The sequence below is a fragment of the Leuciscus leuciscus genome (assembly GCF_965113295.1).
Source record: "Leuciscus leuciscus genome assembly, chromosome: 21".
Classification (NCBI taxonomy): Eukaryota; Metazoa; Chordata; class Actinopteri; order Cypriniformes; family Leuciscidae; genus Leuciscus; species Leuciscus leuciscus.
Window position 1 is genome coordinate 29,829,367 of NC_138745.1, and position 26,993 is coordinate 29,856,359.

General features: G+C 37.4%; 1 protein-coding gene and 1 long non-coding RNA gene across 3 annotated transcripts in view; one reads left to right on the forward strand and one right to left on the reverse strand.

The window, feature by feature from the left end:
- LOC309485046 (heparan sulfate glucosamine 3-O-sulfotransferase 3A1) overlaps nucleotides 1-8,487 on the reverse strand; it is a 34,567-nt gene extending 26,080 nt beyond the window's left edge. The window contains exon 1 of the mRNA XM_082151650.1: nucleotides 6,767-8,487. Coding sequence (XP_082007776.1) covers nucleotides 6,767-7,353 — 587 coding nt within the window. The 5' untranslated portion in view covers nucleotides 7,354-8,487. The remainder of the gene's footprint in view (nucleotides 1-6,766) is intronic.
- On the forward strand, nucleotides 1,814-26,993 carry LOC309485056. 2 transcript variants are annotated; one of them, XR_014201031.1, is made up of 6 exons: nucleotides 1,814-5,527; nucleotides 8,546-8,972; nucleotides 9,503-9,696; nucleotides 11,660-11,767; nucleotides 23,591-23,669; nucleotides 23,892-26,993. It is a non-coding gene; the product is annotated as an uncharacterized lncRNA (long non-coding RNA). The 2 variants fall into 2 exon arrangements; XR_014201032.1 differs by lacking the exons at nucleotides 23,591-23,669; nucleotides 23,892-26,993 and adding an exon at nucleotides 15,706-19,146.

Sequence of the window (26,993 nt, forward strand, 5' to 3'; positions counted from 1 at the left end):
ATGGAAGTGTCTGTGGCGCAGTCTCCACCTGCTCTCTCTCTTCAGTGCCCACTGGGGGATGGATTCCCAGAATGCCTTTCAGGCAGCTGTTGACAGCCAGCACTGTGCCCTGGCCCCCCAAACGGCTCTGGGGATCAGCTGCATAAGAGGCTGTTTGCGTGTGTGTGTGTGTGTGTGTGTGTGTGTGTGTGTGTGTGTGTGTGTGTGTGTGTGTGTGTGTGTGTGTGTGTATTTGAGGGGGCGAACACAATGTGTGTTCTGCTGAGAAAGTCATAAGACACTTGTTGTAAATGTGTATGTGTGTCCTTGTTTGTGTGTGTATGTATGAGATTATATTATATTATAAAGAGAGATAGTCAAGCCCTCTATGGTTTTGATACTAGGATGTAAATTATCAAAGCAGCGTTGTGAGGAAAATTTGTGTGTATAGATAAAGTGTTTACAATGTTAAACATCATCAGACATAAACAACAAAACAAACATAAACAGCAAAAGCTGTCACTTAAACTTATTAAATTCTTATCTTTGGAAAAGCCTTCTGGTTTAAGCAAACATTTAGAATATTTAATGTGTTTATGTCATATTTCAAATTGTCATGTACTGGGTTTTAATTTGAGATTCTTTTATACTAAAAAATATAATAACTATTTTCCTACAGCTCAATTAATGAAGAAGCTTGTCATCTAAATAATCACTAATTTTGAAATTGGCGTACTGGACAAAAGTGAAGCAAAATGTGTGAGAGTCTTTCTCCTGCTTAGCACAGTTTTAATCGTGAACCAATTATGACGTGATGCATCGTGGCACATGTATCGCAATGTCTATTGTATTGTGAGGTAGTTCGCAGTCATACGCAGCCATAGCATGCTATCTGATATACACATAGACAGACTTGCACATTCTCTGAACAAGGGTTGAGAGACCTCTCGAGTTCTTTCTCACAGTTGTACCCCTGACATTAATTGTCACCCTCCTGAAGCCAAGTCAAAGCCCTTCACTTTACAGATCCAGTTACTGACCCCTCTCACCTCCAAACATGACCTACATAAAAGTTATGCACCTTCCTGTGACCCACGTCCGTACACACACACAAACAAGCACATTTATATACTCTCAGCTTCTCGTTGTAAATCACAAGGTTCTAACATGGCTCACATTTTAGTTGCTGGCATCTTGCTTTACAAAATAAACAAAGTAAACTTTTAGTCAAGGGGTGTTTATACATGTGCAAATTTACACTGGTAACAGAGTCGTTATCTAGTCATGCTTTGAGCAAAATATGATCAGCATATCGTTATAAAAGTGTTTGGAAAATGGTAATTATGTAGTCTAACTATTTAACTGTCTGAGCTTTGTAAGAAATGCAGAGAGAGAAGAGAGTGTTTCTCTGTATGTTTGCGGTAACTTGAGTGAACGTCACAGCGGTGCCCCTAGCCAAACCAGATCAAACGCCAACACACACACACAGGGGTCTCTTTGTTCAGTGTGATCTCATGTCCCAGCTGGCTTATGTCATCCTAGCACTACAACATTACAGTACAACCTGCCCCAAGGCTGGCTCAGGTAGAAAACACTATAATGATCTAATAAAGCACATGCAGGTGTGTGTGCGAGCAGGTGAACGAAGCACCCCTATAGGAGAAAAACTTTCAGAAAATATGATCTCACTAGTATTATGAAAAGTGAAGTGGTTCAGGTATACCCTACTACGTTATGGGGATCAAATGGCAATGGACATTTTTTGTTCCCCATGAGGAAAACCTTTGTGATATGTTTAGTGGTGTATGTTTAGCTGATAGATATATATATATATATACACAGTTTGTTCAAAATTCATTATGTTTGGAATGTTCCCATAAAACATGGAAACACAACATGTTCTGAAAGGCTTAACTTGTTGTTTTTTCAAGTGATTTTTTATACTTGTTAAACTTTTGTGACAATTAAATTCCTCCAAACAAAGATGCAAACGATGAATCTTGATTTAATTTATAAATAAATGTGTAGGGACGCACAGGTATGTTATTGTCTGATATTGGATAATTTTATTACTATTATTATCAAGTATTCTTAAATAGTATTTAATATTGTCAAAAACAATTAAATTAAATTTGGTTTCCCCAAATAACCTTTCTGTGAACCAATTTTTTCTTAGCGTGAAGAACATCATTTGATGAACAATTTTCAACTATAGAGCCTTTTTTTGCGATGGAAGTTAAAGGTTCTTCATGGAACCATAGATGGCAATAAAGAACCTGTTTTTAAGAGTATACATACAGATATCTATGATTATTACATGGCTTGGTTGAATTCCAATGTAGAATGCGGTCTGTTATTTCTTGATAACAGACCGCTGCGAAGTATAACACGCCGTTGCCATGAAAAACAGAGCGTTGCTATGGACGCGGAACGGACTATTTTCTTTAGCGGAAGCAATACAATCGTTTTTAAATCAATAAACTCCTTTTTAAATCAATATTTTGTGTCAAATTATTTATTTATTTTGTAGGTAGCCATGTAATAAGCGGGATAATGTATAGCGAGGCGGTTGTTATAGCGAATAACAACCCCTTCAGGCTGATTCAAGTCCCATTCAGCCTGTCGGGGTTGTTATTCGCTATAACAACCGCCTCGCTATACATTATCCCTTACATATGATTGAGATCATGCTGGGTTGAGGCAACGCGTTGAAAAAATACTCCACCTGGCCAAATGTGAAATAGTGTGTTGAATGCACATGTATATTACTGACAGTCAATTTTTACTGTACTCATGTAAATCTGTCCATATTTCTATTAACACAGGGGTTTTATTTTCCCAGGAACTTTGCCACTGCACTGTAAACCAGTTACCACAGGCTGTGTCTGTCAGTGTGAAGTGAACACCATGTTCTGTGTACGAGGAACTCGGTCTGTGCCATGCATCACTCAAGAACATTCCCCATATTCCAGCGAAGTTCACACTACCCTCTGCCAACTGGCCAGCCAGCCTCTCCACGGGTTCTCCAAACACTTCTCCACAACACCTGTGATGAGAGACGTGTCTACCAGCTCCAAACAGAGGCGTGTTTAAGAGCCTGCTACTCACTTAATCACAAACCAACTTTACAAGTCAAACCCTGCTGCTGAGAATACTATTAATGTTCACAGACATTTGGAGTCGACAGAGCTTGTGATTTTGCTGGGTAGTTTATTTGCACAATGCAAACTGCAGCTTAGGATAGTTTAAGGAGAAAAATGTCCTAAAGAAGTTTCTACAGACATGTGGCCTAGGATTTTTTTCCCCCCCACATTTTCTAGCCTGAATTTTTAAAGAGGTTTTAATGTAGTTTGAATGGTTATGCTTTGATATGCGTTCCTTGAATCCACTTGAGAGAAGCCCTCACCGCAGGGGCTACGGAGGGGGAAGAGTGCAAAGAAACAAAAGTGCACAAGCTCTCCAGATGTGTAATTACTTAATTTCCTCACATATAAAACAGTGCTATAATTAAAAGGAAGTATGCAATTTACGACAAATATAGTGGCCCAAATAATTTATGAACAAATTCAGTGTATGACTGTTGAAAAAAAAATGAAAGAATATTTCAGATCCTTTTGTTTTCAAAAAATTATTTCGTCAATTTATTTGGCTGTTGCAATTCCTGTTCCTCTGATGTTTCTGTGTGGTGACACCTGAATCTACAGTAGTTATTCATATGGATAATTAGGCCCTGCATTAGTTGTCAATACACTGTGAAACTTAAAGGGATAGTTCACCCAGTATCTACTGGAAGAGTCACGTGTTGGAGACCAATGGTAAGAGATGATTGTCCAATTCTGAGATGCAACACAACTACTGTAGCCATTTAATCAATAAAAAACAACCCTGGACACAACAGGTTTCTGGAAGGTTAATTTCAGAAGCTTTGATTGTAACAGACTTTAATTTAAGCAAAGACCCCTCATTACATCAAGTCTTTCAGATGATCTCTTTTTGCACTCAAAGAACAGATTTCCATAATAAAAGCCTTGGGGTTTAAGTGGCATTGTCTCAGCACAAGAAAGAGAAAGTTTTGTGTAAGCTGGCAGTGAACCCTGTCAAAATGGAGGTTTCATTGGTAGCCCAAATAAAAAGCGTGCCTTTCATAATAGCATATAATCTAATACTCAATGTTTTACCTCTCACAGATGTTCTGGCTGCGTGTCTGATTTCACTATTGCGAAGTTGACTGCAGATGGGTGAGTAATGTTTTGACAAGCAACCACAACACTGATATTTGTAGTAGCACAGATGCAGTCTGGCAATGCTGAAATTACTTTTTCGTTATGTAGTTTTAGTTTTTTGACAAACTGCTGAAAACAGTATAGAGAAAATGCTAAGCACAGCTTGTGGAGGTCAAAATTTCAGCAATTTTTGCACCACCAATAGGACCAACTGGACACGAGCAACTTAATTGACAAAACACACACACGTCTCACATTCCCACAGAGAAGCGAAGTTGTGTGATTCCTTCACAGTGTCCGTATCAGCCATTACGAAACACAAAGGACCTTCATCCCTGCAGATGGAAGTTTCTGTGTTTAAACATTCACAGCCTAGCCTGAAAAGAGTCACATAATTCCAGCAAATTGGACACAGTGATTAGTGCAGGGAGAGAAAAAAAACAGAGCCCATTCATAACTTCAGCGGTCGGGAGAAACGCAATTATTCCCAGAGGGTTTGACAAAGGGTGAGAATTTATGCCGCAAAAGTAATTTTATGTTTGTTTTCTTTATTTGCAAGACATTTGCACAGATCCATCAAACTGTCCTGCCTTGTGCATAAATTCAGGAAATGTCTTTCAGCTCATTTGAAAAAAGAGAGTGAGAGAAAAAACATTGGCCGCGTAGTTTATTTCTTTATTTTTTCCTGTCTTGTAGAAAGTTGACACCCATCCAAATTGTTTTAGCTCAAGTAAAGCACACTTCTTAACGTTTTCTGTTAACCAAGTTATCCCAGTCGCTTTTTGTTCATTTTAACTGACTGACCTCCCAACACTTTTTAACTTGTTGTTCATGCAGACGTACTGTAAATGGATGAGTAATCTGGCACATGCTGTTATCTAGCAACTCATTTTGATGTTGCAGTTATTGTTTTCTTGTGTAATTTTAAATTGAGGGCCCATCCCTTTCTGAAGGATGGGTGGGGGGGTGGGAGGTCTGTTTTCCGAACCGTGTGTCGCATTCCCAAGAATCCTGGCGACTCTTTTGGATGGATGGGATCCTCGTGGATATAACAAAGCACAAAGGATGAATAGCAGTGTGTAGGGTGTGAGAGTGATGCGAGAAAGAGAGACTGCATGTTGATAAAGAGAGTGAGGGTTTCTGAAGGATTCATGTATTTTTTTATTGTGTATTTATTTGTTTGTTTTTATCTATGCTTTTGACAATAAGAAGTACTAGAAGGCATAATCAATTGAAGGAGAAAGAGAGTATTCGGGCAAGTACTTTGCATGGCCTGGTATGTTAACTAAATCTGGTGGTGAAATATACCTTGCGGAGACAGACAGGTAACCTTTCATTACGGTCATAATCCCTCTTAATAAGAGAGCTGTGATGTCTGATATGCTCCATTACACAGAACGGCAAAAGACAAGCTGATGTTAAACTCTAACAGCAGCCTGAAGATATCGAATGAACCACACACACACACACACACACACACACACACACACACACACACACACACACACACACACACACACACACCATATAGATGCAGAAAACATAAAGACAGACACATATAAAAGTATAACAAAAATACAAGAAAACTGTTTTCTTATATTCTTAAGTGTACAAAATACACTTTCATATAGCCTAGATTTTCATCATGTAATCTTAATTCCTATAGTTAAAAGTTTAGTAAGAAATGGTAGCAAATAAACTTATACAACAATAAAACAAATACATTAAACTTTATATATAGTAAAAAAAGTTTGATGGAAATACATATTTTTAAGAGATTTGTTTTCTTGAGAATCTTCTTAGTGAGTAAAATACTAGCTTCTTTTTTTAATTACAAAAAAACATTGACCTCAAACAGCTCTATTGTGCATTATATACTGTAATATTGTGAGGATGCTTTTTAGCTTATTCTCTCCATTTAATTTGATGAAATTTGAAGTTCAAAATTCCCAAGCAAGATAGTTTCCTATAATGACAGTGAGGAGTTGATTATCATGGATTAGAAAATGAGCAAATCAGAGCTGGGCTATTTGTAGGCCTACAATTTTAATCTGATAATAATATTTGCATTTTTATTTGCATGTTTTCTTAAATCATTTCCATTTATTTGAATGTGTAGTTTTCAAGCCACAAATAGTTTTTTATTACCAAAATAACGTAGACTATTATGTTATATTTTATTATAGGCTACATACCAAATATTTATAGTGTTACTTTTAGATTTGGCCTGTGATTTTTTTTTTTTTTTTTTTTGGAAAAAAACTTGTTGACCATCTACAACTGAAGCTTAACACCAGCGCTACAACAAAACTAATTAATTACGAATAATAATCATATTGACGTAATATTATTATGATTACATAAAAATAATATAGGCTACAAAACATTATGTATATTTATGTATAGGGTTTAAAAGATGATTTGTGATAATGTTAATGTTTCTTCTATAGTCATTAGGGGGAAATCTATTAATCTTTTGAGATATCTAATAATGATAACTCATATCTTTTGAAACTCGTGTGTATATTGGGCACATCATTATCACTGATCATAAGTTAACTTACCTGTACCAGTCCAGTCCGTTGTCATAGTTACGGTCGAAGAAGTGCGGCTCCGCTCCGACCGCGCGAATATCTGGATGCACGCGCAGAAACTCCAGCAGCGCGCGCGTCCCTCCTTTTTTCACGCCGATGATGATCGCCTGAGGCAGCTTCTTACTGCCCTCGCCTAACGAACTCAGTTTACCTGTATCAAAATACGAGCCCCCCATCTCCAAATCTACATCCAAAGAGTCTGACAGCTGTACGTTTGCCCGAAAAATGTGTTTATCTGCCTTAATTTCATGTAAATCCTCTTCACTGACACTTTCGAGCCGGTGGATTAATCTGTTGTGCCTCATCACCTGAGGTCTTATGGAGGTCCATTTCTGAAAAAGTCTCTTTCTCCTCAGCGACCCAAAATCTTTAAGTTTCGAGGCGTAAAATTCCTCCACCGGACCCGTATCTCTTCTCTCCGTGGGTATACAGGTCCCGCATCGATTCGTGAGGCAGTGGAGAAAGTACAGAGACGCAAGTATAGACAGCAACATGACCGCGAAGGTCTTAAAGATGCTCTTGGACGGAGGGTCCGAAAAGACGCGGCTAAATGCCATGTCAGTCCACGGGTGGCATGAGTTGGAGAGACAGCCATGCTAGACTGGCATTATTCGGTCTTGCCATCAAAAAATAAAGCAGCGTTTGGAGCTCGAGAGCATCAAAGGTGGTTTAGAGTTCGCACGCGCCGCTCCCCAAAAACCCTCGTGCATATGCAGCCTAAAGCTCGTCGTCGTTACATAAACCGTTATTAGTCTGAGAATTAGATTAGTGAGATTTTATTAATTACTATGTTATAAGCGTTAATCATGATCCCTTTAATAGTTTGTTTTAATCTAAAACAAATTGAGTCCCTTAAACGAGTCAAAAGTGTAAAAACAAAAAACGATTTTTTTTTAGGCCATCCTTTTCTTCAAATGATTTGTGAAATTCTGATAAACTTTCATAGCACTAGTAGCTCTCACACGTGTGTGCCTTGTATCTAACTTCAGAATGACGTCACCTGAAGTGACTGACATACTGCGGCCCAATCAGGTTCCCCAAACTTTTCAATTGTGCATGTAATTTGCATTGCAGTAACCAATAGGATGCAGGAAGTGCGGGACAGACCCCGCCCACCTGTCAGTTCCGTTGAAGAGGAACGGTTACGCTCGTGTTCAAAGCAAATGTCACTTTCAGCGAATGTGGCCACTGCCAAACAAAATGTAGGTAGGCTATGTAGTTTATGCAAGGTGTTTTTTTTAAGAATCCAAGAGAGATGGTTTATAGATTCAACATCAGCATATTTACTCAAAGAATCTGCACTGCTAAGAATTACATTTCTCCCTAATATATCTTATAATAGTTGATTTTAAACATTAATTTGCATTAAATCCCTTACTAAATCTAATTAGAAATCAGGCCAAATGCTCTGTCATTTTGCTTGGAAAATATTATATAGAATTTTAACTAATGCTAAACATATGATAAGCCGGTGGATAGAGGAAAAATGTTGTATGAAACTGATACGATGTTTGATCTCTTGTGCAAATGTGTGTTTAAACAGTCATGGTAATGTTTTAATAAGATTATTTCAGACATGCTTTACTGCATGACTAAACCTATAAACATTATCTCCAAATATACGTGTTGTGTGCACTTCATTTGTGCGAATGGATAAGAGAGAGAGAGAGAGAGAGAGAGAGAGAGAGAGAGAGAAATGTCGGTGTTCATTCTATCATAGTTTTCACCCCTATTATCATTTCTTTACAGATATGTCACTGGCAGATTTCGTAAACATTTGGCTCTTTTTTCACTTCAGGCCACCAAGGACGACCGTCATTTCCCCCCCTTGTTGTTACCGTATTGTCTTTCTTTTTTAATAAGGAGAAGAACACAGCATGGTGAAATGAAAGTAAAAGCAGCGCATTATCTCTTTACAAGTGAACAAGAACAGAACCAAATGTTTCACATCTGCTCCTGTAGTTTGCAGCATTACCATGTGAAAGCCAAAGGAGTGTTTCAATGCAGTACAGCCCACTGCTTCAGAATGGAGATGGAGACCTCAGTCAAAACATCGGCTTGCTTGTGCCAGATGTCCCCATGATGAGGACACAATGAAGGGGCTGACTCGCATTTAACAAATCACACCCTGGTCCTTTCGGCCATCCCGGGAGAAAGAAGAGGCAACAGCCATATAGTAAGGCCATCCTCCTGTGATGCCCCCTGGGTCAAATGTTTTTGCACCACCATTATTTTCATGATAAAGGAATTTGCAGAGATGCTGTTGCTGAGTGGACAGGCCAGTCCACTGAAATTTAAAACACAGGCTAAGAGAACTTGTTCATTGCACAATATCATGCCAATGTTTATGTATTTTTGGGTTCTGTCTTTGTGCAGTTTTGCTACTGCAACTTTTGCACAACTATGTGCTTTTTCCATTACTTGAGTAAAACGAGGAAATCTCAGTATAATTATACAGAGGATTTGGTTTGAATAAAAAATGTAAGAGCATACACAAATAATAGATAACTTTCTTTCATCTCAGTTATATTTACTCTGGATACTTAACAGTGTGCTGAATTGTAAAACCGACTCAAGGATTTACAACAAATAATTGCAAGTATCTGTTGTCATTTGTTTAGAGAGTTCAGATATATCCATTTTGAAATTGCTATACGTTTTTTTTTATGAAGTTAACAGCTGTTATCACTCTTCCTTGTTTGTTAGGATCTACAGTGTTTTTATGGTCAGCAAGCAAAACCTCAAGTACACAAAAAGACTTCTTATGCATCAGAAATGTGAATCCTGGGCTCCCATGGCTTGCTGCAGTTTTCTCTGGACAGCTTTATGTGTGGATTTGGGACGTCTCAGCATGAGAGAGACATCTTTACGGCCAGTGCTGTCGGAAAAATACAGGGCAGGTAAAGCAGCTCTGTCACAGAACCGCTGAAAAAACAGAAGGGCATGTGAGGTAACTGTCCAGTAAAACTCTGATTGTTTATACATGAGGCAAGCCTTGTTCCAGAAATACAGATAATTAGGTTGATAGATAGATTAGTGTGTCTTATACAATATATGTGAACTTTTCCTGTAATACATGTTTGTCTGAGAGGATTTATACACACATTTTAAGAAAATGGTTAGGACATGTACATACCCTTACGAAAATAAAATATATTTCCCAATATATGAATGATCAATATATTAAATTATATAACAGTATATTTAAAAATATACAGAATAATATAATGTGTTATTATATTACAGTATATTGAATAATACATAAGGAATTATTTCGTGAATTTACGTTTATATGGGAACAAGTATGTGCAATATATGTACACAATAAAGGAAAAAAAAAACTGAATATTACATTTTATGTGTATTAATATATAGCCATACATGGTCAATGCACATTTTGCAGTATATTGAAAAATAAAAGCACTAGTTTCCCATATATGGAAATGTATTATGTAATATATCAGATTATATTTTGCAGTATATTCCCATATATTTTTGTTCCGTAAGGGTAAACACATCTGTGGTTCAGACATGCAAGCAGGAAAGTGTTTTTCCGGTACTGAAGAGGAGGGATTTTCATTAAGAAATGTGGAAATGCAAATAAATCATGCTCTTAGTCAAATTAAGAGTCAGATTTGAAATGCTGCTTAAATGTTTAAACCGAGATTGATTGCAATGAACCACCCGTGGCTTATTTACATAGAATGTTCTACCTTTATGCCAACAATAGACCCTATGTAAAATAGATTTCAAGAAAAAGTGTGAGAGTGTTTATTAATAAGACTTGAAATTCTTAATTAAGTTCAAATGTGATTAACTGTGTGTGTGCCACGTCTTTGTGTGATAAGTGTGTGACACATTCCAACCTCTAAGAGGCAGCAAGACTCAATCCTACTTGAGGAAGTTTTGATGGGCAGAATTGAGAGGGAGAGAGAGAGAGAGAGAGAGAGAGAGAGAGACAGGAGATGGGGGTCATCCAGAGAATGACTAGTGCATGTAAAACATGAATCATATTATTTGAAACATATGAGAAGATTCTTAAATGCTTCAAATGGACTCATGGAAACATGATACAAATCCAGTCCACAAAATAGATATTCTAGCCGATAGAAATTATATTGAAACTTGTTAAATTTCCTGTGTATATCACTCTAATACAATGCATTGGTCAGACTGTCTCTTTCTCAATCTCTCTCTTTCACATTGATCACACTAATGGGCCTGGCTTTGGAGATGAGCCTTGCAACTTCCCTGTGTGACTCTCATCTGAGCTCTCCTCTACCAGAGGCCCTTTGAGAAGATGACTCAGTCATTAGATGGATTGCTTTCTTACATAAACAAATGTCAGCCATGATCCCGACCGCCCTGTTACTCTGCTGTGGGACCAGAAGAAGTATGTGATATCAGAAGTGTAGAGACCTAAACAAGCTCTCCCAACTCATTAAAGGCAGAGAGTAACCGCTCATTAAAAAGCAATACAAATGTGTGATTCCCTTTTGCCAATAAATGTCTCGTTAATTTAAAGTTTTTTAATATATATATATATATATATATATATATATATATATATATGGACCCACCAATCAGAGTCTCAGCTGACCCCCAGCATAAAAGTGTTGTAAATTTCTTTTGTCTTAAAAGCTAATCTGCTATATCAGTTTACATTTTAGATTGACTAAGCAGAGAAGCATTATTTTATTTAACTATTTCAGCTCTTACTACATTCCTCCATAATTATTTTGAGCTGAGCCAGATGTCATTCTTCACCGCTAATGTGTTAGAATATAAATTAAAGTACCACAAATACAGGAGTACTCCATTCTGATATCTGCTGATTGACATGTTCTCTGATTTCTCTCAAAGGGTCTGCGTAGTTTTCAAGCAAAACCGGAGAGATCTCCTCACTCTTGCCTTGTCCACAAGACCTAAGAGAAAAGACCAGAGGGAACCACTGAAAGCTTCTGCATATAGGTAAAACTGGTTACGATGCGCATTTGTACATGTTTCCAAGTATACAGATGTTTATTAATGAGGTGGGGAGCACTGTGTGTAACACAGGTTTTTATTCATTTTTCTCTTCTACATTATGACTGTCCAAGGTTCCATCTGAGGCACTCAAGGGATAGATGATACAATTAGTTTTGGTTTTTCACCCAGTATATCCCATCTTGTTAAGACCTCTGAGTTAGTGCTTAAAATGTTCTGGGGAATGCCGGCGTCCCAGTCAGCCACCTGAGTATACACTACCTGCATCAATTCCAAAAACAGTCCATCTTTCTTAATTTGATAGAGTGTGGAAACTCTGGCTTCTCATGAGCCTTTGACAGTCGAGACAGCTGGATGTAGAAATAACTGCTTTTTGGCACTCATCTTGACTCGCTGATCCTCTGTTTGACATATGGGAAAAAAAGGTGTGCTATTTGTTGTATTTGCTATAGTATTATTTGTAACAGTATCTCAAATAGGTGTCATAAATGTCAAAAAGAGGGAAAGAAAAGTGTGGGAAGAGAGGAAAACTGTCAGAGGAGCTTAGGCTGCTCTCTAATCAAGGCTGAAATGCAGATTCTCAGAAAACAAAGGTAATGTAATGTTATTGTTTCTGATAGACAATCAGTTAACATTTGCAATCACATACTGTAGCATTTTTCATCCTTAAGTATGAACTTCTTCCCCCACTGATATTTACATATAGGAAGATCTGACCCGGTCACACGGAAAATATGTAATGAACACTATTTGTTAATGTCAGCTTCTAGCCTAATGCCATTAACCAGGACATAAGCAGAGCTCTCATTTATACAGTTAGCATTTTTTACAAGACCCAAACTGTATAATTCATTTTCTGCCATCCATGACTTGTTAATATTTGCCAGAGCATGAAAGATACCTTGTTAGCCACACTGCGTAATCAAAGAGTGATGACAAATTGTACTGATTTTGCATCTGGGAAGAGGTTGAGCGAGTTGGCTACAGGGTGCTTGTTGCTGTTTTTTTTGGCTTTTGGCTTCCTTGGCTTTCAACAGAAAGCTCAATGGCTCTTTAGGGCAACCAGACTGAATTGAAATGTTTGGTTTTGGTTGTCTGTATCATTTATTGTATTACAATATTTCATATTTTCACAGCTGTCTTCTTAAACTCACATCTGTTTTGTTTTTTTAAATATAGCTTATTCAAATCACCTGATGCCAAAAAGACTGTGAAGTCATCTTAAATTAGTACCCCTAAAGTAAAAAGGATAATTGGAGAAAAGTTCCTAACTTCAGAAGCGGCGACTCCATTTAAGAATACTTTTGAGTGCGACATCAGACACCTCCAGCATGTTTAAAGGTTTTGCAAGTGCCTGAATGGCTCCACCAGTATCTAAAGTGGTATGTTAAGGGAGGCGCTGATGGAGACAGGGTTTACTGTTTTGTTTGCTTTAGAGCAGCAGTGTAATTGATACTCTGCAAAATTGTGCTGACCTGTTGGTCTCATGGAGCATTGTTTTTAAGCAAGAAATTACAGTCTGGCGAAGACTCAAAGGCGACAGACTCTACTTAGTGACTCTGGGTGGGGTCCAGGTTGGTTGATAAAGCTTTTGAATGTACACGTTGCACAAGAAAGGAGATAGATAGGTTGTGTGTTTGTATGAGTGTGGTCTAACTGATAAGATATATGTGTTTAAAAATAGTACTGTGAGACTAATAATTTGTTACTTGTTCACTATGTTCTCAACATCACTAAAGTACAAATCTTTTTTTCTTTTAGTTCAGCTTAATTAAGTGGTTATTCAGTGTATGTCTAGTCCTTTAAAAATAAATAAAATAAATAAATAAATAAATAGTGAAACTATTTAGGTAATAGTTATGCTTTAGGTATGCAGAGATAATTGTTTGGATTCTTTCACGCTAGCCTGAAAAAAAAGGATGAAGGAAAGGCCTTTTTTCTAATTAAATTTCGTTTAGCGTCTTTCTCACAGACATTTCTGATTTTGATGTTCTTTTGTTCTTGTTCTCTGATTGTGTGTGTGTCAATATATATGCCAAGTGTCAATATATACACCGAACCAAAATAGTCTTTATTTCTTTTTATCTCTCATAGTCTTTCCTGTGTTACCCATATGTGAGCAATAAGTCCAAACCAATGTATCAGAGGTCAAAATGAACTGCACATCTGGATATGTATAATGCCTTTTCTCAGGCCCCCTCTATATCCAAAACCCCCTCCCACCAAGCAGACACAAACATAAACATGATAATACATGGCATAAAGCCAAACCTCTCCCACACTCTCTCATTTCTCTTTCTCTCGTTGTCTTTCGCTCTGACACACAAACATATACACACACCTCTATTTCCCTCCTGTCCTCCCTAAACATCCAAATGGCAAGCATTCCTTCCTCCCCATGCTTCCGCTGAAAAGGCCTCCCTCATCTGTACAGAACCGTACTGTAACCTCACCGCTCATGTTACCACCCCTGAGACAAGCAGGTGATAAAATAGGACTCTGATCAGCCATCTCATCCTCCCGCATCTCTTATAATGAGCACAAAAAGGGAGAGCTGGGACACAGAATGGACTCCTTCCCTTTGAACACACTAATTATCCAGGATGATTTACACATTTGTTTGCTTGGGAATTTGAAGGGAGGATGGCTCGGGCACCGGTGTGAGCCTCTTGTTGAATACTGCGTTGTCTTTAGAGATTAGCAACTGTGAGCTCTTTTTCTGCTGAACCCCCTTGCCTATTCCAAATTGCTTTCGCTGTCTTTTTTGACAGCATGGGCAGAAAACATTTACCGTTCTACAAAGACAGTGAGAAAGAGAGAAAAAAAAAAAGATTTAATGAGAAAAATCCAGTAGCAATCGTTGAGCTGTGTTTTGAGTACCGTTTGACGCTGCCCTCGCTCCCCCCGTCGTTGCTGTGTCAGTGTCACCTCATTTTGATGGTGCGATAGGGGAGACGGAGCCGCCACCACAATTTGACACAACTAATTTAGACCCAGGCTTTTATGACACCCCAGAATGTATTACCTCGCATTGGCGTAATAATAATGGAGAAGCATCAATCAAATGGACCCTGTGCACACATTGTGCAATAAAGCTTATCTCTGACTGCCACAGTCTGTCTGACTCAACCCGGCTCAGTGACAATGAGTCTGTGTGCGGTTCTCTGGCATCAGCATAGTTAACACAGCATAAATATGCAGTTTACGGGTCAATTAAATTTTAATAAGCTTTCGGCTGACAGATCGCACACTGGTGTTTGGGAAAGTTTGGGTATATGCACAGGGTATACAGGGTGGCTTTGGGGAGAAATTTAAATTGTTTCTTGCATGTTCACATAACACTTGATTGAGTTTTTTTCCCCCCTTCCTCCTACTCCGTATTCATACTTTTTTTTGTCAGATTTACTGTGAAATTAAAAATCTAATTTGAGTAAATGAAAATACCATTTTAGCTGATGAAGTGCAAAATTAAGCCAAATATTTAAACATTTTATATACTACTATTTAAAAGTGGGCTGGGAAGATTTTTTTTTACGTTTTGGGAAAAAAAATTCACCAATGCTACATTTGTTTGATCAAAAATAGAGTTAAAATGTAATATTTTTAAATATAACATATCTTCATATACGTACTTTATTTCTGTGATGGCAGAAATCATTTAATATGCTGACTTGGTGTGTTTTCTTATTATCATCAATGTTCAAAGCAGTTGTGCTGCTTAATATTTTTGTATAAACCGTGATGCAGGGTTTTAGATACATTAAAAGTTCAAAAGAAGAGCATTTATTTAAAGTCTAGATTTTTCTAATGTTAACATACAACACTGCCCTCTCTTTGCCTGTATTTACAATTATCCACTCTTTGCCATCTTTTTTGACAATGTTCTTTTTTTTTCTTCCTTTTCTCTCCTGCCCCTTTCAAAGTTCCCTGTGTGCCGAGAACGGTGATGTCATGGGCGGCGAACACCTGGAATTCTCTGGAGCTCATGTCACAGTGTGTTTAGATGAGACGTATGGAGGTGTGCTGGCTGAAAGCCCTCGGCATAGCAGGAGATGACCTATTTGTTCGAGCTGATTAATGTCCCTGCCTGCTGAACTCAGGGTTACAAGTACTGGTTGGTATGGCTGCCTGCTGATAAGTGCTGCTCTGCTGATTTTCAGACTACATCAAGCATGCCTTTTCGTTGACAAATGTTATCAATTTTAGGCAAAAGGCATTCATAATCTGCTTTAATACCATTATTTTTGTTGAAGTTTTGCCAGTAGAGTAATCAAACATGACTGCTTTTACCTCCCTGGTTTTGACAGTTTTGTCAAGCGATTGTAGCACATTGAACGGGATGTCTTTGAGAGTCCTCCTGCCAGTCAGATTTAATTGTTGCCATGACAGGGTCACAGACCCCCTGCCATGTGGAGACAGCCAGGTTGGTCTATAAAGGCTCCAGTTGGGCTAGAACAACATTAGCTTCATACAAGCAAACTTTCTAACACACAGCTATGCCAAGTTCCAACGGTGAATTCTCTCTCTAAGAAATACTTGGCTATTGATCTAAACTGGCAATTGTTAACATAAAGCTCCCTGACACTAGGGATGAATGCAACTAGTATCATTAGCTTAGTGACTTATCCGCTATTGTCATCCCCTCTTGCTTTAAACAACAAGCATCTAAAGCTGTAAGTTTCACCCATTCAAACTGTAAAGAGTTTATAATCAGAGTTAAGTAGATGTACAGGGCAATAAGACATAGTGACTCCACTCATTATCACCAGGGATATTGAGTTTGATCCCTTTACATGCAGACTGAGGATCATTGTCTCTGTGTAATGGATGTTGTTTGGCATTGGTTTTAGAGGTTGATCATAAGGCCTCATCCATATTGATCACATGATCAGTTATGGCTCAGACTTTACATTACACGGGTTGTTGGCTCATGATAAGATTGTGTTTGTGTCTGTTTTAACACCCTGTATCTAAGTAAAATACCAGCTTACAGACAATGCAGTCACGACAGAGAGAATTCCAGACATACCAGACATCACATCACAAGCAAATTTTTGTGTAACTGTGGGGTAAAATGTGGTTAGACTAGCATAACCTAATGTATGTCCGCAGTATGAACCCAATGATGTGTTAAAGTGAACATGCAGTTTTTATACATTACCGTTGAAAAGTTTTGGGTCAGTAAGATTTTTACTTATTTTTTAAAAGAAATTAATACTTTTATTCAGCAACGATGCATAAACTTTATCAAAGGTGATACATTTATAATGTTACAAAAGTTTTCTGTTTAAAATAAATGCCATTATTTAAGTCATAAAAAGTATCACAGTTTCCACAAAAAAAAAAAAGAAACAAAAAAAAAGAATATATATATATATATGTATAAACTGTTTTCAACATTGATAATAATCAGCATATTAGAATGAATAAAGGATCATGTTACACTGACTGAAGACTGGACTAATGGCTGCTGAAAATTCAGGAATAAGTTACAATTTAAAATATGTTCAAATTTAAAACACTTAATTTAATTTGTAATAATATTTGACAATATCAATGTTTGTTTTTACAGTATTTTTGATCAAATAAATACAGCCTTCTTTCAAAAAACATAAATAATATATATCTTACAGACCCCAAACGTTTAGACGGTAATGTACAAGGAGCACAAACTCTTTCAGACTATGTGTCAAAACTTTCCGATAACCAGTCCAGTCATATTTAACAATGTCCTGGCCCAGCTAGCCCTCTGTGGCACACCCACATCCCAGCTGTCACAGGCCCTGAGCTTTATTTAATGCCTTGTCTGGAGGTATTCGGGCTGCCATAATGCCTGGCTATGAAATTGTGGAACAGAAGAGGTGTTATATTGGGGTCTGGCTGGGGCGAGGGTGGCTTAGAGCCTGTCACCTGCAGTGTGCTTGACTTGACCATAAAGTAAGTGATGATTAGATTGTGGATTTGCCGGAGTGGCTGCAGGGCTGCCTTTAAGGTCGGGGTATATCATATGCTTGGTTTTTATGGCAATTTGAGTTTATGTTGGAATGGCTCATTCACACTTTGTTTGGGTTGCACTTTTCTTGACACTCTACTTGCCGCCGGTTGTATTGACCTGTGTAAACAGTACAAGGAGTAAAAGAACAGTTCACAAAGGCTTGATATGTAGTTCCCTGTGACAAGGCAGTAATTGTGTTTTTTAGCTTTCCTAATAAAACTCGTTTGTTCCGCAGCCAAACCCTTCTGGTTTACTGAACCCTCCAGTGGTGAATGTTTCTGGCCTGATCTGCAGTACAACACTTGTTTTTGGTATTATAATTCTATAAGAAACCTTTGGCAAATGTAAGAAACGTGGCATTTGAAATAATGAGAAGCAAAAACCATGCTGAATTGTGAATTTAACAGAGCATAAATCATGGTATTAAAGGAAATTTAGAGACCCATACCTAACAATGCCAACTAAAGCACAAACAGTGACAGGGACACTTTGTTCTGTGGGTTTGGAAAAGTTACAATCGCCATGCGTATTAAAGACATACTGTATGTGGTTACTGTAAGGGCTTCTTATAATTTTTAAGCAGGCTGCAGAGAGAGGAGTTTATATACATGGACTTAGATGACCCTTTTGGGTCATTTCTACCAGGCTATGCATTGTAAAAAAGAACATAAGTGGTGTTTGTGCTGATAGATAAGATGTCTTGACACCATAAGGCCAGCTTTACTAACAGCTTTACTAACCCTTCTTTGGCGTTAAACTACTGTCAGGATTTACTAAAGACAAACAGTGAAAAAAGAGCGCTGAATGGACAGGGTTATTTTTTCGGCTGATCTTATTATATATGCATTTGTAGGAGTTTCCCTTTGAGAAATTTATGGGAGGAGAGCATTTAAATGAATCATGCAAGGTGATTTACTAAGGTTTGCGCTAGTCAATTTACTGGTATTTGTGCCATTACTTGCCACCCCCCATAAAAGCATGTCTTAAACCAGACGCTAATTTGCGCTGCTCTTGGTAGATTGCGTTGATCATTATGGAAATGATCCGAGTGCATATGTGTTCTTTAATTTACTGCTTTTTTTATTTATTTACAGTACAGGCCAAAAGTTTGGACACATTACTATTTTTAATGTTTTTGAAAGAAGTTTCTTCTGCTCATCAAGCCTGCATTTATTTGATCAAAAATACAGATTTTTTTATTTTTATATTGTGATATATTATTACAATTTAAAATAATTGGTTTTCAATTTATTATACTTTAAATTATCATTTATTTCTGTGATGCAAAGCTGAATTTTCAGGATCATTATTCCAGTCTATCACATGATCCTTTAGAAATCATTCTAATATGATGATTCATTATCAAAGTTGGAAACAGTTCTGCTGCTTAATATTTTTTCATAACCTGTGATACTTTTTTAGGATACTTTGAAGAATAAAAAGTAAAAAAAAAAAAAAAAAGTAAAAAAATTAAAAAGAAGCAAATGTTTTACAAATAGAAATCTTTTGTAACAACAATATACACTACTGGTCAGTAATTTGGGGTCAGTAATTTTTTTCTTTCTTTTTTTGAAATAAATCAATACTTTTATTCAGCAAGGATGTGTTAAATTGATAATAAAAAAGTGATAGTAAAGAAGATTTATATTATTAGAAAATATTTTTTTATTTTGAATAAATGCAGTTCTTTTTAACCTTTTATTCATCAAATATATTAGGCAGCAGAACTGTTATTAACACTCATAATAAATCAGAATATTAGAATGATTTCTAAAGGATCATGTGATAGACTGGATGTCACATGTGACACTGAAGACTGGAATAATGATCCTGAAAATTCAGCTTTGCATCACAAAAATAAATGATAATTTAAAGTATAATAAATTGAAAACCAATTATTTTAAATTGTAATAATAAAAAAAAAATTCTGTATTTTTGATCAAATAAATGCACGCTTGATGAGCAGAAGAAACTTCTATCAAAAACATAAAAAATAGTAATGTTTCCAAACTTTTGGCCTGTACTGTATTTATTAAATTTTTTTTGAGAATTGCTCTCTCAAGATAATTTGCCATGTTTAGTAAATCTGACTCTATATATAGAATACCATTCAAAAGCTCAGTAAGATAAAACAATTTTAAAAAAGAAATTAAAGAATTTAAAGACATTTACAATGTTACACAAGATTTCTACTATTTCTATTTCTATCAGCACACTGGAATGATTTCTGAAGGATCGTGTGACACTTAAGACTGTAGAAATGGCTCCTGAAATGTATGTTTTAAAATATATTAAAATAGAACAGTTTATATTAATTGGCAATAATATATTTTGATCAAATAAATGTAGCCTTGATGAGCATAAGAGTCTTCCTTCAAAAACATTAAAAAGTCTTACTGACCCTAAAGTTTTGAACATCAGGTTGGTGTTCTTGATATTCATCACATGAAAGATTTTCCTGACACCCATGTTAATACAGAACACTCACACCTATGTTGACATTTGCAACGTGTCTGTTGATATGAGGTCATAGATTAATGTATTTGTGTATTGACTAAGCTTGTTTGCTCTCTCTTATCCTAAGGAGGGCTGGAACATTGTATGTTTTAGATTTAGGTGCCTTACAAACTCAGTTGTATGGGTGTGTGCTCCTTATGTGGGTCAGGTTTTGGCTACATGGAGACCAAATGTACCCAGAAATATTATAAAACCTGCAATCACGGCCTAGTAAACATAATGTCTTAATGAAATTCTTAATGCAGAAATGTCTGTGAGAGTTTTGCATGTGGTTGGGGGATAGAACATTTCATAGCTCAGTAAAAGCAACAGAAGTCAAAGGAAAGTCCTTACCAGTGTTTAATGTATTCTTTGGTAAAGCACTGCGAAGAAAATAGTACATTTTTGTGTCCATTCTTATCTCCAGTCTCCCTGCAGAATCTTTATATACAAAAAGCATTGCACTCAGCCATCACCACTCCACATCTTGCGGCACGGAGATACTCTGAAGATGTCAGTTCTCCCTAAACAACCGTAAAAGCTTTTCCATCAAAGCTTCTTTGTGTTAGGTCCAGCTTTCCCCCATCACAGTCAGCGATAGGGAAGCATTATCTGTCTTTAGAGACTGTAAGGAAGGTGTTAGAAACCTTATTTATTGTCAGGATTATTATTATTATATTTTTCATTTAGAAACTTACACAACTTTGACCAAGGCCGGAAGTGGATAAAGATTAGCTCATTAGCTAATTAACCCATTATTTGTTAGCAATTCATGCACATTTCTTACATTGTGTAATGTAGTTTATGTTTGTGGTGGTGGTGGTGGCGCAATGGATAAGACACATGCCTTTGGTGTGAGAGACCCGGGTTCGAATCCACTGTGAGACACCAATGTGTCCCTGAGCAAGACACTTAACCCCTAGTTGCTCCAGAGGCGTGCGACCTCTGACATATATAGCAATTGTAAGTCGCTTTGAATAAAAGCGTCAGCTAAATGAATAAATGTAAATGTTTGTCATTTAGCCTATATAGCGCTACCTTTTATCAAAAAGCACTGAATTGTACACTTTTACAGTCTAAGTCTATAAGTAGGCCCACCAAGTTTTTTTTGTTTCAATTGGTCATTTATTTTGTAACCTTGTCCAATAACAGCCAAAAGCTAGTGGGCTGATGACAACTTTTTTTTTTTCAATAATTGTTGCTTCCAGCTAAGCTTCAGCTCTTGTGTTTGCTTATGTCACCGCATACAATACAATACTCACTGCTCAAGCCAATATAAGATATTTAGAGCTCTAATAAGCTCCAATCCATCTGAATTTGCTTTTAGGAATACCAAACTTTGGACAGAACTTGTGGAGCCTTTGGTTAATGTCTCCAAGACCTTAGGTGCAATATTTCAAATCCATCACTTATCCCTTCTTGCGTTGTAAATTACATTGCTACATCATGTCCAAGCCAGCTAATCCCTGACATGTGAATTAGTACATGTGTCGCTGACCTTTTGATCTGGCCGGTCGGGATGCAAACAGCTCCGGTTACATCTGGAGCCCTTACGAATGGGCAACAACATGGTCTTTCAATCAGAGCTCAGCATATTCAGGGTATCTTTCCACTACAGTATGTGGTTTGTCTGAAGAGCTGTCAGAGAGCTAAAATGGAGAAGTGAAAGGATTAGTGGTGGTGAAAAAAATGGACATTCATCAGGATGAAGGAGGGACTGAACTGGAATTCACCGCATGCATTCGTCTTCTGATCTCATGAAACTTCCAGAGTGATTTCACAGTGTCCTGGTGCTTTTTTTGGATAGCAGTTGGAGCTTAGTGTCACATGGAAATCTTGTGTATGGGAGAACCTTTGTTTCGGAATAATGTTGGTGTCCAAATTACATGGTAGTTTTCTTTTTTTGTAGTACATGCCTTGCTGAAAAGACCTGTATAGGCAAGTTTAGCTGGTGGACAAGCATAGCCACCCATTGCATTTCTAAATGTGGTTGACCAATAAATTCTCACTGGTTCAGATAGCAAAACGTATAGCTGTTAATCCTGGTTGATCACCATGGTCTTTTTGGTTAAGCTGGTTGACTAAGAAGAGAAGAGTCTTGTGTCTTGGGCCTGATCTAAATGTACAAATAGGGGAAATGAGCTGGTACAGTTAAATATTCAATACTATATTCAGCAATATCAATATGGTACCAATATATTGTTTATCCCTACTATTTTCAGCATAGTTTTCTTATTTAGCTTTCCATACACTAGAGCTTATTTATAATGCAAGGTCCAATTCTGCACAGCAATCTTTGGCACACAGTGGCATATCTGGTCGTCATAGAGGAGATGAGAATAATTTATAAATGGCTGATGAATATGGAGGAGGGGGAAAGGGCTGTCTGTGGAGGATAAATGTTCAGCAATGGCTCAGTCAGAGGGACAGAGACGGCAAAAAGATACCTCTTGAACCCTCTGTTCAGAACGACAAACTGCCTTCAACCAGGCAAATGCTTAGAGATTAACATACGCACTGCAGATTCAAAGGAGCAATTTCATTTCAAAACTCAATCCGCCAGCTTGAGGATTTGCATGGCTAATTAGCAGCTCTGGCACTCATTTTTTCCATCTTCTTTCCTTCTCTCTGCTCCTTCATCTATCTTTGCAGGAGTTATCCTCTGTTGTGATAGCAAAAGGAAAGAGAGCCATACACTAAATTAAGCCTACCTGTTAGACTTATGTAAAAGATCCCATTACATGTTCAGCTACTCCTTTGCTCTATGTATTAATGCATAAGCGACGTGAATGGTCACAGTAGCTATGATATTTCAATTTATTAGATTAATGATGGGTTAACACGGATCGGCTTGCATCCATTTAGCTCAGAACTGAATTCATTACATTACATATGTGACATATGGATACTAATTTCCTGTTAAATAGGTTGGCCTATTATTTAGTGAATTTACCAATTATGCTACACATACATTCAGAAGATTTGGGTTAGTAAAAATATTAGTTTTATTCAGCAAGGATGCATTAAATTGATCAAAAGTGACACTAAAGACATTGTTACAAAAGATTTCTATTTCAAAATAAATTCTGAAAAAAAAAATTCTGACGTTTTTGCTCCCTCAATAGCCAAATAGCCGACTTGAGAACTCTATACAGTGCATAAAAGAATATAAGGGCTAGTAAGAACAGGATTCTTTGCTGAACCTAAGGCATTTCTAAAAGCCATTAAAGAAGCTTTATTTGTTGGAGTGCAGGCCTGAAATGTACTCGACTTACAATCTCTTGATGATCTCCTTTTTCTCTTCTCTCTTTTTTCAGATACAGAGATACTGAGTGAGCATGAACGAGAGAGAGAGAGAGAGCTGGAACGAGATGGAGAACATCCCTATAATTACAAGTGAGGTTCATTTGAGTGCAGTATGCATTTACAGTATATGTATATCACTCTGTAGATGGGATTACCCTCATAGCCCTGCATCCAATTAGATAAACTGCCTTTAATAATTCAACCTAACCCACCGTTCCAGAATAATGAGTGAGATAATGCTGCAGTATCTCAGACACAGATGTAATTTATTGCTGAGAGAGCAGCATTTATGGAGAATGTGATTTTCTACAGGCATAATGAGAGTTCGGGAGTTCACCGCAAATGTTATGGACTTGATTCCTTTGGATGTGCAAAATGTTGCCGTGAGCTTCGTAAGTGCATTTAGATTAGATTGTTTTTAAAATTGGTTTATGGCAATAAGGTAATTACTCAGATGAATCTGGTTGATAAAAATAACCTTTTTCTTGAAAATATTATTCTGTTGGACCAAACTTTTATGATCACGATTGTTAACAAAGTAATTTTCCCTGTCCATAAGGACTTGCACAAAATATGTTGGCATGAGAAAGAGAACAGTAATGGCTTGTGTGGTAATGATACAGGAGTGAGGGAGCATTATGTGGTTCTTTGTATCACTTTAATATCAGAAAAACTATTTTTCCATTTTCTTTTCTTTACTTCTTTCCTTTTTATATTTTCCTCTCGCTTTCCCAGTGTCCTTGACTGTCTGACTCCTCCCATAAACAGCGCAGGAATCACATCTTGGCATTCCTGAAACAACACTGGATTTGATTTTACAACCCAATTAAAGTCGAGCTGTAAATCAGTGGGGCAGTAGAGCCTTTTCCCCTTCATTCTCTTTTCCTTTTTTTCCCCTCCTTTCGCTTAGCACCTTCAGCAGAATTTAGTATCCCTGAAGGCTGTGAACCAATATCAGGACAGCTTATAAAAGCAACAGGGCTGAGAATAGAGGCAGGACTGATGAGGGCGTTTACAAGGCAGCCAAGGATGCCACCCTTGAGGTTCCTAAATCACAAAGCTGTGATGGCTAGCAAGTGGATGCGTGGCTCTCGTCCATGGAGACTATAGAACTCCTTTTGTCTTCAGCACTAAATCCTGGATGAGTCTGTGTGCTTTCGGCCAGATCTAGAAACTTTATAAGCAATATATATAGTTTTAAAGGTCATTTTAAATATTACTGTATGATAATTATCTTACACGAGTTTTCTATTTCAAATAGATGCTGTTCTTTTCAGGAATCTGGAAAAAAATATATCACAGTTTCCACAAAAGAATATTAAACAGCAACTGTTTTCAACATTTCTGAAGCATCATGTGACACTGAAGAGTTAAACAGAAAACTTTATCATTATTTGAAATTGTAATAATATTTCACAATATTACTGTTTTTACTGTATTTTTGATCAAATATATTCAGCCTTGATGAGCATAAGACACGTCTTTCAAAAACATTTAAACACCAAACGTTAGTAAACATTTCCCTTGTTTTTTCTTGGAGCAGTGCTTCAACTACAGTTAAACTGGAGACTGGTAGAGCAATGTTTTTCCAAGCTTTTGGCTACATATTCAAATCCTATTCGGGGCAAGACCTGGACAGGAATCTCTATCAGTCTCGCCATGTGGGATTTAACAGGCAGGAATACTGTGGCTTACTGATGTACAGTTTCCTTTAGCACACATCCGCTGGTAGATCAAACCATCTCGCTGTGTGGCAGTGTTTTTTTGTGTTTTTTTTTACACAACATCCGTCGCTAAGACAGTAATTGCCTGCTATAATAAATCAAAGCCGTTACAGGCGATTGTCATTTTTCATTAGCGCGACAACAGGTCAATGCAGACTCACGGCTATTAGTCAGAAATTTCCTCTAATGGCATATCAATAACTCTGTGACACCTAGCGCACTGACCGACTGCATGATCTAAATTCTCTTTTTTTCCATTTATAAAAGCCAGAATGACACTCATTTAATTTTAAGAAGAGGCGTGATGTGCATTAAAGCTTTTGAGATGAAAATTTCCTCCTGGCATTCACTTAACTGCTTAGTTTATATAACAGAAACAGAGGGTGGAATTTAAATAGCTTGAAGTCTGTTTGGGCACACTGTCTTTTATACAAAAAGACAGCACATTCAACTGAAATTTGCTTATTTTCATGTGGCCATTAATCTTTTACGTGTCATACACACACTCATTTTCACAAACACCCATTATGAATACGCATCTGGCAATATGCTGCTCATGACAAATGCGAGGAACACCTCGGATAGACAGTGCGACAAAGTCAATTTGCCTCTAAGAGACATTTGAGAGAAATTAGGCCAGTGCAGTCATTGTGCCCTGAGTGTTTGTCTTCAGACCCCAATGAATAAAACCTCACAGCACTTTTTGTTCTTGGTCTTTGTCATGTCATTAGAAGCCTTACAGATGGAGTAATGAGGAAAGGCAGTCCTTCAGTCCAACTTACTAAGCCAAGAAACTGCTTTGAGCACTGGCGAATTAAATGCACAGGCCTAAGATATCAAATCAGGTTCGTTTTGTCACTATGTTGTTGCTAGTTAAGCGTTTTGCAGTAAGTTACGTGACTGGTATCGGTTAACATGCTTATGATACATTTGGAGCCTGCTAAACATCACAAATGATGCATTCACTGTGGAAAGTAGTATAAATTTCTTTCTTTTTTTCTTGTCTATTTTCTGTGTAATACCTTCGTCTTGAAATACTTTTTTTACGTGAGTAGCATTCTGCCTCACCACAGCTCTGGCATTTGCTTGTCCTAATTTAACTCTTGATTTAATGTCTTTCACAGACTTAAGCTAAGTATAACCATCAGGTCTTACACGTAAAGCTCTGAGATCGGCAAATTTGATCACTGTTATTTCTGACTTAAGTGGACAACGATTGATTGAGGTCTCTTGGGAACGGGAAGAATAACATTGTTTTTTGCACACCATGGCTTAGGCCTCAATCAAGCAACAATTTGCACTTGGCACACCAGGTGAGCTGATTTCACTGACGAATAATGACGACTGTGATTACCGACAGAGTTGAATTTAAAGCAGTCTGTCTTCATGACCTCTTGGTTTGAATATGACTCCACATTCCTCAGGCTTGAGCTCTGAAGTGCTCCTCTCTGACCATAGCTCTGCAGCAGAGAGATCTCTACACCTGTGTGCTGCGTACTTGTGACATGTTGACGCAGCTGTGGTTTCGGCGGAGAATTTTAGACGGCAGACACACCGCAGCAAACTTGCACCTGTGGGATTGTGGGTAGATGTTCAATCTGAGTTCAGAGCCTTTGACAGCTGGTCTATTCTCTACTATATTCGATTCTTGGTTGCAGTGTCAAAAGCTGTTGTTGTCAAATGCCATTGT